The sequence below is a fragment of the Mauremys mutica genome, chromosome 8, assembly GCF_020497125.1.
Source record: "Mauremys mutica isolate MM-2020 ecotype Southern chromosome 8, ASM2049712v1, whole genome shotgun sequence".
Taxonomy (NCBI): domain Eukaryota; kingdom Metazoa; phylum Chordata; order Testudines; family Geoemydidae; genus Mauremys; species Mauremys mutica.
Window position 1 is genome coordinate 96,734,538 of NC_059079.1, and position 13,094 is coordinate 96,747,631.

Consider the following 13,094-nt stretch of genomic DNA (forward strand, 5'->3'; position numbering starts at 1 on the left):
CGATGCTGCAGCACTGAACACCAACATCCTTGCTCCCCCCCGCCCGCCATGGGTGGCTGATGGTGCAAAACGACTGGTACCCGTCCTCATCATCAGCCTATTGGCACATGGGGCAGTGCAAAAGGGCTGGTAACCATGCTGACTAGCATCCATCAGGTCGATCAAGGGCGCCTGGCCCTAATTTTTCCTGGTAGATGGTACAGTATGGCTGATAACCATCGTCATCATAGCAACAAGGGGCTGAGCTCTGTCAGCCCCCACCCTTCATGTGTAAAAAAAAGATTCAATTGCCCCTGGACTAGCAGAGGGATGCTGGGCTCCTCTCCTCCACACTCCTTACTGTCCTGTCTGGACTATCATAGCAGCTGGAGGCTGCCTTCCACTCATTTCTCACTAACAAGTCAGTGTGTCTTATTCCTGCATTCTTTATTACTTCATCACACAAGTGGGGGGACAATGCTACGGTAGCCCAGGAAGGCTGGGGGAAGAACGGAATCAACAGGTGGGGTTGTTGCAGGAGCATCTCCTGTGAATAGCATACAGCTCATAATTTCTGCAGGATCTGACACAGAGCAGCTGTGCTCTCTGATACAGTGGTTCTCTAGTACACTTGCCCATATTCTAGGCAGGACTGATTCTATTTTTAGATACCAAAAAGGAGGGATTGACTTAGGGAGTCATTCCCAATTTTGGCTTTTGCGCCCCTGGCTAAGAGCAGCCAGGGGCACTTATGACAGCAGCAAATGGTGCAAAACGACTGGTAGCCATGATCAACTTTTTACCAATTTATGGATTGGTAGATGGTGCAGTATGGCTGGTAACCATCTCTGCTGTCATGCAAAAGCAAAAGCATGCTGCTGTGTAGCGCTGCTGAATCGCCTCTGTCAGCGGCATCTAGTACACATACGGTGACAGTCACAAAAGGCAAAACAGGCTCCATGATTGCCATGCTATGGCATCTGCCAGGGCAATCCAGGGGAAAAGGGCGCGAAATGCTTGTCTGCCGTTGCTTTCCCAGAGGAAGGAGTGACTGACGACATTTACCCAGAACCACCCGCGACAATGATTTTTGCCCCATCAGGCTCTGGGATCTCAACCCGGAAATTCCAAGGGGCGGGGGAGGCTGCGGGAACTATGGGATAGCTACGGAATAGCTACCCACAGTGCAACGCTCCAGAAGTCGATGCTAGCCTCGGACCGTGGACGCACACCACCGATTTAATGTGTTTAGTGTGGCCGCGCGCACTCGATTTTATACAATCTGTTTTACAAAACCGGTTTATGCAAATTCGGAATAGTCCCGTAGTGTAGACGTACCCACAGTCTTGTCTGTTTTCCAGGGCACACTGAGAGTAGCTAATACAGCCCTGGAGCTTCAGGGATTCAGAAGCAAGTTCCTGTGACTTGGGAAGTACAGAACTCTTGGGCTCATTCACCCACCTTGCCTTTTACAGAGCACTTCAATAACTTTCTGTGGAGATGGAGTTTCACTTCCTCCTCCCAGCTAAACTGGTATGTTGCCTTCTGGGCTTTGCACAGCCAGGAAGGCTGTGGTTATTTTTTTGCTGGATCACACCCTGAGGAGTTCCAAAGGAGAAGCTGTGATTCACCTTTTTTCAGTGGCACATTTACTGGAAACTTGGGACCGTCACATATAGTAATATTTCCCATATCCCAGCAATATTACTGCATGATTTCCAGCAACTGTACCCAAGACATTACCCTCCAGGGAGCCTTATTAAACTTTTACAGTATTGGAAACAGTCAGACTGCAAAAGGAAATTGACCATGCAATGTTCTGGAGAGTTTTAGGGACCATTACCAGGCCACCTTTTGTGAGCACACAGTGCCTGTCCATTTGAGGTAAAATTCATCTCACGCAGAGAACCAGCAAGGCCTCTCAAACTTGCCTTAAGTGGAACTTAAATGGTGCATAGGCCTCATGCTGGCCCTTTGCACTGGAGTGAATTATATTCTTTGGTAGAACTACATGTCTGAATAAGGCAAGCACAATCTGGCTCTTAATCTTTGCACAAGGCTCCAGATGACATCAATAGGAGTTCAACGGCAGGGCAGAATTTGGCTCTTTACGATTTTTAACCGCAACTCTAACCTTTGGTTACACATCTAAAAGAGACTGTAAAAATGGCACTACTGGGTTCCATGTATATTCTCTCCCTAGTACATCATATCAAGTCTGATCTGGGTGCAAGTAAAAAGTTGGAATTCCTAACTCCTGCAAACTCATCCTGGCTCTGAAATTCAAGGTGCAATCATTCTGCATTGGGAGCTCAGATAGCTATTCTGCTGATGATGTAGGAGGCAGAATGGAACCCCGTTTACTCTCCCATAGCTGTTGGTTTTGGAGGGCAAACAAGGGCAAAAAGCAGTAAACATTTATGTTTGATTCCAAAGTAGGCCTATTAGAATGAGAAGTTTTGGTAAGTGGCATTTTAACATAGTTACTTTTCAGACTAATGCAATTCAGTTCAGGACAGTACAGAAAAATCAATTAAAGATGCATATGGTATATTTGTGCACCTGTTCCACCTCTGAGACACAGGACAACCACAATTTCAGGAAAAATGGATACTTGAGGTAACAGTCTGTATGTGTGATTACACTGCAAAGTAACCATTCCCAGCTATTTTACACTGAAAGTACCCCAACGTCGGGTCTCACAGAAGTCACAATTTGGAAATAGTTTAGGATAAAAAAAAATCCGTTGTGCTCTTTCAATCTGAGAAAAAGTAGAAATATAGGAAGTTGAAAGGCAACTTGAAATCTACATAATATGATTAACCAAGGTATGCCTTTTACAGCAAAATTTAAGAATATTTTTTAGGCAAGATACCTATTTTCAAGAGTTCATATATACAGCAAAATATATTCTTTGTGATGAATCCTTGCACTTGTCAGACTTGCAAACAGTGAACTGTTGGCTATTCATGTGTACTATATAATGTGTTTTGTGTTCTGGTTCACGGAATTTTTAGGGCTTGTGCCTTCAACTCATAGTCTTCAATGGGAGTTAAGAGGGCTCAGTACATTGTAGGATCATGTGACTTATTCAATCAACCCTGGCAACAGCAGAACTCTAGTATTACCAGGCTATAAAGGGAAAGGAGTGTGAGGGTGTGACAGCATAGCCAGTATTACTATATTTCAATACCAAATTTTTCCCCATCTTTGTCTATTATAGGTGTGTGTGTATATATATGAACTAGGAAGGCAGGTTCTGTCTCATATATATATGAGCATGCCTTCCTAGTTCAAGCTTCTTTTCGTTATTTGTATAACTCAGAACCACCTTCTGTTACAAATAAATGAACCTGGGCAAGATTTACCATACAATGATTTTATCATCAATTTACTTTTTTTTTTTAAATTGAAATCTCTGGCCTCCAGTCAAATGCAAAGGTTTGATGATTAAATATCAGAATGTCCATAGAGCGTTTCTGCGAGAAAGAACTCTGCGCGCCATGCTGATTAATAAAAATAACCTCTTCTTTAAACAGCTGCCGTAAACCTGCCATTTTACTCTCCTTTGGCAATTTCAGGATGATGAATGAGCCATATATTACGCTACCTTGGCTCCAAATTTAACAGGAGGAGGAAAAGATGACATGGAAGCATGCCAGCTGAGTTATAAGATGTCATCCTAAATTGTTCTGCTAAATCTTCATTTACACCCTCACTTACTTTCTCCCACATAAACCAGAAGACATGTGCCATTAGTAGCCTACTAAGCCCACTTGAACTCTTGCCCTTGGATCTGAAAGCCATTAACCATGACCCTAATTTCTGCCCCCTTTCATAGGAATGCCTAGGTAATTTCTCATACATTACATCAGTAACCACATGTGAATCAGTTATACAAGCTGGCTTCATTCAGGGGCTGAGGAATATTTTCCTCTGCTTCATTTCTGAACAAATGGGCTACTGTATTACTTTATTTGCCCTAGCATGGGTGTCCTTGAATGGCCTCACACACCAAAGGCAAAATCCTGCTCTTGCTGAAGCCAGTAAGAGTTTTGCCATTGACTTCAGTGGGAACGGAATCAGGCCCCCACATCATAGATAGATAGAAAGCAGCCTCTTATAAAAGCATGGTATAGTCCTCTAACTGAGGACAGATCAGAGATTAAACACATACCATACAGCCTTGCACTGGAGTCAGTACGGAGGCAGACAGCTCCAGCTGGAGCTAGAGGAGACGTTGTGCCTGAGACAACATTGGCTCCTGGGGCTCCACAAAGCCTCTGTAGCAGTGTTTCTCAACCTTGTTGATACCAGGGACTGCCTTGCTGCCTTCCTCAACTGCGTCCGGGAGATCTAAGGGACCGGAGCTGGTCCACAGACTGGTTGTGGAGAAACACTGTTCTACAGCATCGTTGAAAAGGCTGAAACATCCATTCCTCAAGGCACATGGCCAGCCCAGGGGAGTAAGGGCATTACCTCACGCTCTCTGGAAGGAAAGCAACACACAGTCCTTGTGGATGGGATAGCACAGGTACCAAAGGAATCTCCTTGCACCCTCTCCCCTTCCTTGCAAACCTGTGCAGGACTGGGCACAAACTTGTCAAGAGCTCCCCAGTTCTGTCTATTGAGGGCAATGGGAGCAGCATCAGCCCCTCAGTCTTCAGTTCCAATGCAATTATGTATCCACTGGTATCACTAGCTTGTCTCCTACTGAAAGAACACCGCAAACCTTAGGCAACTGTAAAGAGAGCGGATGCCATTTGGAAAAATGAAATTTCAAGTGCTCTGCCTTCTTCTGGCTTTGAAATCTATAAACAGTCTGGACATTCAGCTAACAGTACCTTAGGTAATTAAAAAAAAGGTAATAATTGGAGATATGCCAATCTCCTAGAACTGGAAGGGACCTTGAAAGGTCATTGAGTCCAGCCCCCTGCCTTTACTAGCAGAACCAATTTTTGCCCCAGATCCCTAAGTGGCCCCTTCAAGGACTGAACTCACAACCCTGGGTTTAGCAGGCCAATGCGCAAACCACTGAGCTATCCCTCCCCCCAAAAAATTGCATGTGTGTTTGTATTTGTGCTGGGAGTGTTTATGCAGCTATTCAATCAGGGAATAGAAAAAATAAATTATAGCTTATCTGACCCATCATAACCAACACTGCTCTTATGTCAACTACACAGAGAACTATTTGCAATCTATCCATAAAGTCATCTCTGCCCCTTATCAACAGATCCCACATGATGGTGAAAGACCTACTGCTTGAGGTGCTCCTTCCAAAATATTGTTCAGGTGCACAGGCTGGGCAGCGTAGGAAAGTTTTCATTGCCTATGCTGCACCAACTCTGTCCTGAATACATTTTCAGTCACTCTGGGTTTTTATATCATGCGCACCAGCACAGTATCTGAGTGCCTTATATGACCCAGTTTTACAGATGGGCTGTTCAACCCACAACTCCCAAAGTCAACGAGGGATGTGGTTGATCAGCACCTCTAAAACTCAGGCCGTTAGTGTGTCCAGGGCTGCTAATCTGTTTTCTTTCAAAAGATCAGACTTCTTTCTTTTTTATAAATTATTCATCTAGTCTCTGATTTTCCTGCTGAACTTTCCAGTGGGAGTCAAAGGGCATTTGATGAACACAATCTGAAAACAAAAACAATCTTGTTACATATCTGAATAGCACATAATGTCGAGAGTTCAGTGAGAAAAGAGTGTTGGATGGAAAGCCCCAAAAGAAACAAAAGGATGAAAGATGTTCATTGAGAGGTCCTCTACTCTCTTTACATGATGATTAGTCACACTGGATTTGGGTGATGCCTTATTTGGCAAAATATTTGCAGCACCAAATTCCATAAGTACTCACTCAGCAAATACAAAAGAGTAACAAAACAATAAATAACCCTGCTATCTCAAACATGTTTTACTCACACATCCCCCACTTTTGTTTTAATTTGTGAGCTAAAAAATAAGCAAATTTAAAAAAAAAAGATTTTGCTGACCTGCAAATTACTTTTTAGCTAGAAGAAAACAAAGAAGTGAAACACGTTAAGGACACAACTTGGAAAACGTTCACGTAATCACTGAGATAGGAGGGCGTCGGTGTAAGAATTTCGTGTCTCAGAAATATGTGCAGTACTTGCACAGGAGTAAGAAGTGGTCAACACCCTGCATCTCGGTGTCTTTTTAGAACTCAGTTCAAAGCAAATCCCTAAAGAGCTAGATTCTGCAAATCTAGTGTAGTGCAAAGCCAATGAAAAATACCACAAAAGAGGCTGGCCTTTTGTACCTCCAGCCCTGATCAGAAATGGAAGTGGCTCAAATCTCATGGAAAACTAGACCCTGGAAGAACTCCAGACGAATTGGACAGACTCAAGTTGTTCTGTATGCTTGTCTGGACCATATCCAAACCTTTGATGGTTTACCAATCATGAAGTTAACGTAAGTATGTCAACTGACTGCACTGGCTGCTATGGAAAGATCTATCCTCTTAACCCAAAGCCGGAGAGAAAATTAAGTAAGTAACCGTAAGAGTGTTTTGGCTCATGAATGGCCTACAGTTGACAGAGACGGTGCTGTTAGGCATTATTTTGCATCCCCCAACCAGCTTTCTGGCCATGCGGTGGCTGGGCTGGAGCCTCATTAGTGAAAGGGAACCCTTAATGGGGAAGACTCCCTCCCAGAAGCTATGCTGGGGGTCGGTGAGCCAGAGCTGTGGAGGTGGCAGCTCTCAGCCCTAATTGGTGGTGGTGGTGTGGAATGGGGAGCGGTGGGAGCACCTTTAGTGAACTCCTTTGCAGAGGTAGCCAGATTGGTGTGTGCCAGCCTTCTACCACGGATACTGTGGTGGGAGCCAGCATCACAGCCATACTTGTACAGCTTCCAAATGGTGCAGAGTTGTGGGGGGCATGGCAGGAGGCACTCTACAAAAACTGGCACCTAACCAGCTACCTAATGCAGGCCTGGAGGCTGATAGCACAGTGCAAGGGCACCAGTGTCCCATATGCAAATCTACTGCCTCTGGTTTTTCATAGACAGACACAAGTGTATGTCAGCTGACTCCGTGCAGGCTAAATGACTTCTAATGCATGGGAAACTTGCAGATTTTCACTACTGTGAGGATAGTAACACTAGACAATTAAAAAAAAAATCCTTGTTATCCCCAGAGGTAGTTCCCTCACTCAAATGATCTCACTTCTTTCTTAGAAAGGCTGCTCTTGAATGGTGATTCATTTTCACTGATGACATAGCCCTGGATCAGACTTCAGCAATGACTAATTATTGGGCAAGATTATCTGGAACTCAACAGATCATTCAGGACTGAGCAGAGAAATCCAACAGCCATGTCACCAAACACTCAGTTTGGGCCAAGCTAAAAATAGAGCTAATGAAGTGTTACTGTAGTTGCCTGCCTTACTGTACAAAATAAACTATTCAATTTTTCCTATCAGGAGAAAGGCCTTATTTAAATATTACACTAATTAACTTATATTGGCAGAATAGCCATAAGGGTATATTTTCTTTATAAATAACTACGTATTCATATATGAAACAACTGCAGGATCCAGTCTAAGGGTATGTCTTCACTAACGGCCGGATCGGAGGGCAGCGATCAATCCAGCGGGGATCGATTTATCATGTCTAGTCTAGACACGATAAATCGATCCCCGAGCGCTCTCCCGTCATCTTCTGTACTCCAGTTCGGTGAGAGGCACAGGCAGAGTCGATGGGGGAGTGGCAGCAGTCGAATCAGCGCGATGAAGACATCATGGTAAGTTGATCTAAGTACATTGCCTTCAGCTACGTTATTCACATAACTGAAGCTGCATAACTTAGATCAAACCCCCCAGTGTAGACCAGGCCTAAGTTAAAGCACATAGTAAATGGTTACTTTGTAGCCAACTCTGTCCTCGGGTACATCAGTATTATTTTTGTGGAAGTCAATGGGAATTGTGTATGGATGGATGCCTGGGTCCTTTTATCTGGCCCAGTAACTGGCCACATGTTATCAGGTGCCTACACAGTTTGCCATCCTGTGTAACAGAGCCCAAAGAATCTCACCCATCCATTGCTGCATCAAGGTGTTAACTTGTGGTTGACTTAGAGCATCTCATTTAGAAAGACATCAAATCCCATATAAAGACTTCAGGGCCCCAATTTTTAAAGGTATTTAGGTGTAGCTGCACTCAGCATTATGATCCCTGACTGCTTTAGGAACCTAAATCTTATTTTCAAAAGAGATTTAGGCACTTATGAGCTTCATAAGTGCCAAAATCTCTTTTGAAAATGAGATTTAGACTCCTAAATCAGTTATATGTTACAATAATGAGCACAGTAATACCTGAATATCTTTAAAAATCTAATCCCAAATGATAGAATCTGCTACATCTCTTGGTAAATTGTTGCAAAGGTTAATTACCCCGACTGTTAAAAATGTGTGTCCACTTTATTTCTAGTCTAAATTTACCTGGTTTCAGCTTCTGGCCATTGGATCTTGTCATGCCTTTGTCTGCTAAACTAAAGAGTCATCTACTATCAGAAATCTTCCTCAGAGCAACCTACAGACCGTGATCAAGTAATCTCTTAGCCTTCTCTTGGATAAACTAAACAGACTGAGCTTCCATAAAGCAGCCTGACTAGCTGTAAGATCCTCTGCCTGAGAACCTGAGGACCCTGTATAATAAAGATTGTTACAATGTTCTGGTGCCAGCATCCCATGTCTTCAAATGTAATATATTGGTTGCTCTGTATACACTGGAATCTGATCATAACAATGGCCTGCCTGATCCAGCTCCCATTAAAGTTAATGGAAAAACTCTGACTGACATCAGTAGGGGATTTGTTTGTGCCCTTCATGAATTCACATAGGATGATACTCCATTTTAGTGGAGTGAGAGCTCCATTTCAATGCATTTCAGTGGAGGGTCACCTACAGTGAAGCTTTACTCCAGCATAAGAAGGTTCCACTGTGCTAGTCCCCTTGAAGAACATAAGAACTGGGTCAGACCAAAGGTCCATCCAGGCCAGCATCCTGTCTGCCAACAGAGGCCAATGCCAGGTTCCCCAGAGGGAGTGAACCTAACAGGCAATGATCAAGTGATCTCTCTCCTGCCATCCATCTCCACCCTCTGACAGACAGAGGCTAGGGACACCATTCCTTACCCATCCTGGCTAATAGCCATTAATGGACTTAACCTCCATGAATTTATCTAGTTCTCTTTTAAACCCTGTTATAGTCCTTGCTTTCACAATCTCCTCAGGCAAGGAGTTCCACAGGTTGACTGTGCACTGTGTGAAGAAGAACTTTCTTTTAATTGTTTTAAATCTGCTGCTCATTAATTTCATTTGGTGTCTCCTAGTTCTTATATTATGGGAACAAGTAAATAACTTTTCCTTATTCACTTTCTCCACATCACTCATGATTTTATATACCTCTATCATATCCCCCCCTTAGTGTCCTCTTTTCCAAGCTGAAAAGTCCTAGCCTCTTTAATCTCTCCTCATATGGGACCCGTTCCAAACCCCTAATCATTTCAGGTAGCCCCTTGACACATTGTAGTTCCAAGGGGAAATGGTAAAGCAGAGAAGGAGGGGGAGAAGGAGCAGAGAAGTGTTACCACATTGTGTGGAGAGGAGTAAGGAGAAATCCCTGTGTCCCAGTCTCGCTACAACCCCACTTTGTGAAGAGACAGGCCACTCTTACTAAAGCCACTCGCTGTGGGAAGCAGAGATGTGGCAGTCCTGATAGATCCTCTCTTGTTATATGAAACTCTGCTTGTGAAGCAGCTTTCTGTGAAACAAGTCACTTAACCTCTTTGAGGCAAGGACTATATACTCTGTTCCTCCAGGACCTGGCACAATGGGATCCAAACTTGACCGGGGTCTCTGGATACTACTAAAATATTAATGTTAAAAGAGAGTTCTACTTTATTTATGATAGCTGTTTATAAATGACCAAACTGTACACATAGGAATAAGGCTATGGCTTTGTGAAACACCAATAACTAGTTACTTAGATTTCAGACCAGGTTTGAAGGTCCAAAAATCTAAACAATTTTTAAAAGGAAGTATAAACAGTGAATGGTAGCTCTTTACGCAAGGAAATGCCTTTTTAACATGAAGTGGAAAATCTTATAAATGTACTTATATCTATCACAGATCACATCAGTCATTAATGTGCCTCATAAAACTCACTCATTTGGCTGGACAATTATAGTAATTTGTGATTTAATTAGAAACATTTGGCCAGGGAATGAATTCCGGTGGAAAGAAAAACAAAATCCATTTACATGAACTTTTGTTTTGCTTTAAATCATTCCTAAAAGTTTAAACACTCAGCAGAGGTTGGAAAGTGTGCTAAGGCACGTAGACAAAAGAGATTAAGGTAATAGGTGCTATGTATGTGGTGCTTCTCCAAGTCCAGATTTCAGTTCCAAGAGTGCTCCCGTTGAAATCAATGGGAGTTTTTCAGTGGGAACAGGCCTGGATGTTTAGACATGTAAATCTGCTTCTACCAAAAGCCCTAGAGTGTGCTCATGCAAATTCAAATACAAATGACCTGGAATATATATTGCCATATCTACCTTTTCTATAACGTCATTCTAAAAGCATTTGTTTACCTGGAGCAGATACACAAACCATTGGGGCACATTAAGAAACAAACCTATTGATACACTACGGTGTCATTCTTTATTCTGAGACCAGTGACCAGTCTTTTGCAGATGTACCAACTTTGCATGATATCCTGGGACAAACTGGCCAATGTAAATAGGAAAGAATGGATAAAAAATAATGAAATGTATAAATGAAGCCCTGGTCCCAGTGGCCTGCTCCCTGGACAAACAGGCAGGAAATGTTACAGAGGCAGCATGCTTAGCCTTTTGGTGGGAGGGGAAGGAATACTTGGGGCTGCTTGTCTACACTTAAATGCTATAGTGGCACAGCTGCGCCGCTGTAGCATTGCAGTGTAGACACTACCTACACAGACAGCAGGCATTCTCCCACTGACGTAGGCAATCCACCTCCCTGAGAAGCGGTAGCTAGGTCAACAGAAGAATTCTTCCACTGACCTAGCACTGTCTACACCGGGGATGAAGTCAATTTAACTACATTACTCAGGGTTGTGGATCTTTTACCCAGCGATGAAGCTAGTGTAGACCAGCCCTTAGACCACCTTTGTATAGGGACACTCAGGACAGTTAAAGTGAATCAGCTAAAAGGTGTGAAGTCAATATCCATAAATTAAAGGGTGTTTCATTCAGGAGTAAAGTGGCCATAATTTGCTGTAATTTAATCCTCATCCAAGGATTCCAGGGTGGATTAAGGGCTTGTCCGTGTGAACAATTAGTTCGCCGCAAACTAAGGTGTGAATTTACCCCGCACTAGCCTGCCTTGTACTAGCTGTCCAAGTGGACCTACTGATGCACATTAACAGTTAATGTGCTTTGACAAGCCCTTAATCCTCCCTGGAATCCTTGGACAAGGATTAAATTACAGTGAACTACGTACTATGGCCATTTTACTCCTGAATGAAATGCCCTTTAATTTATGCTTGTTGACTTCACACCTTTAGTAGATTTACTTTTAACTTCACCGAGCGTCCCCATGTAGACAAGCCCTTAGGGTCACTCAGATGTGATTATTTTAGGACATTAAGATGTCGCATCAGATCTGCTCCAACACGAACTCCCTTCCAGTCCTCCCTAGCTAGGAAAGAGGCTACAGCTCAGAGATTCAGAGGAAAACAGGAAAGTGCTCATGGTTGCCATGGGGCTGCAGAAGAGCACCTCAAGAAAGGGGACATCTAGTTACAAATATGGACACAATTACTATGTAGAGGTGTAAGTGTTTGAAGGGAAAATGCAGACACTTACCTGTTCACAGATAGCATCAGCTGGTCCATACATGCTTTGATCTTGTTTTGTGCTTCTAGATGAGTCATGTTTTCTGTGCTCTCTCCATTAATTGCCAGAATAATATCTCCGGGGCACAGGTTAGCCATGGCTGCCTTACTCCCAGGATTAATCTACACAAGGAAAGAAAAAAAAAAGTGCTACTAAAAAGGATGCTTTGTGTGAGAACACATAACAGTTAAAGAAAGAGGACTGGTTCTTTGGAAAGGAAGGGACTGTAGCAAACTTCCTGTTACCAAAGCAGCTGTGAGTGAACAGTTTTCAATGGAGAGGGCCATTGTGCTTTGTCTGGGATGAAGATATTTACCAGTTTGGGTGTGTTTTCAGAAGTAGCCTCAATTTTGGGGTGCCCTATTTTCTCTCCCGAAGACTGTGTTCTGCAGACACACCGGATGATTCTAGATTCAAAGCTCTTTGAAGTAAATTAAAAGATTCCCATTGACTTCCATGAGCACTTGATAACATTCTCTTTGCAAACTTGCTTTTTTACATTCAATAATGTAATGTAGCCCTTCACTCAAAGGGATCTGGGCACCTAAAATCCCTTGGGATCCTTTGAAAATCCCAGCCTCTGTTCCCAGGCTCCATAACATGCTTGAGAACCAACTTCTGAAGAGTGCTGAAAAAATGAAAGTTGGTGGGGTTTTTTTTTTTGCAAAAACAAAGAGAAGCATCCTAGCAGTTATGCTAACAGCTTCCTTCAGAGGTGTGATATTCTACATCAGTTTTCCCCAACTGCTGCTCAAATTACATGTCTCTTTCCAGTCTTGCATGAAATATCATTATGCTTATTAAATCTCCATCACTTTTCCCCTACTGTTTTTGTATGAATGCCAAAATCTCACTAAGCTTAGAATACCTTTCTGGGGAAACTAATGACATGTCCAGGTACCAGTTGTGGTTGGATTGTACAGATTTAGGGCCGAACACTATAGGTCTGAGTGAGCCATAGTTATTCAAAGCAGTGGGCATTTTGCCTGTATCTGGCCCAGTATATTTCTAATTTTTGCAAAAATAAAAAATTATGTAATATGTAGGCAGTACAGTTGCCAATAAATGTGTGTCTAACTGTGTAAACTGTTGATAGCTAAATGTTTGTCCTCAAATTTCCTCCTCAGTCATTCATAGCATCTGTTTATGCTTCCACACACTTGCTCTGAGAGTCACCAGCATGGTTTATCTGGTGAGAAAGTGCAGTCTGTTAG

At 43.0% G+C, this 13,094-nt stretch overlaps 1 protein-coding gene across 3 annotated transcripts in view; it reads right to left on the bottom strand.

The window, feature by feature from the left end:
• Window positions 1–13,094, bottom strand: part of PDLIM4 (PDZ and LIM domain 4) — a 94,150-nt gene that overhangs the window by 61,119 nt on the left and 19,937 nt on the right. For all 3 annotated transcript variants that reach the window (XM_045027930.1, XM_045027929.1, XM_045027928.1), the window contains exon 2: window positions 11,851–12,002. In XM_045027930.1, the coding sequence (XP_044883865.1) occupies window positions 11,851–12,002 (152 nt within the window). The remainder of the gene's footprint in view (window positions 1–11,850; window positions 12,003–13,094) is intronic.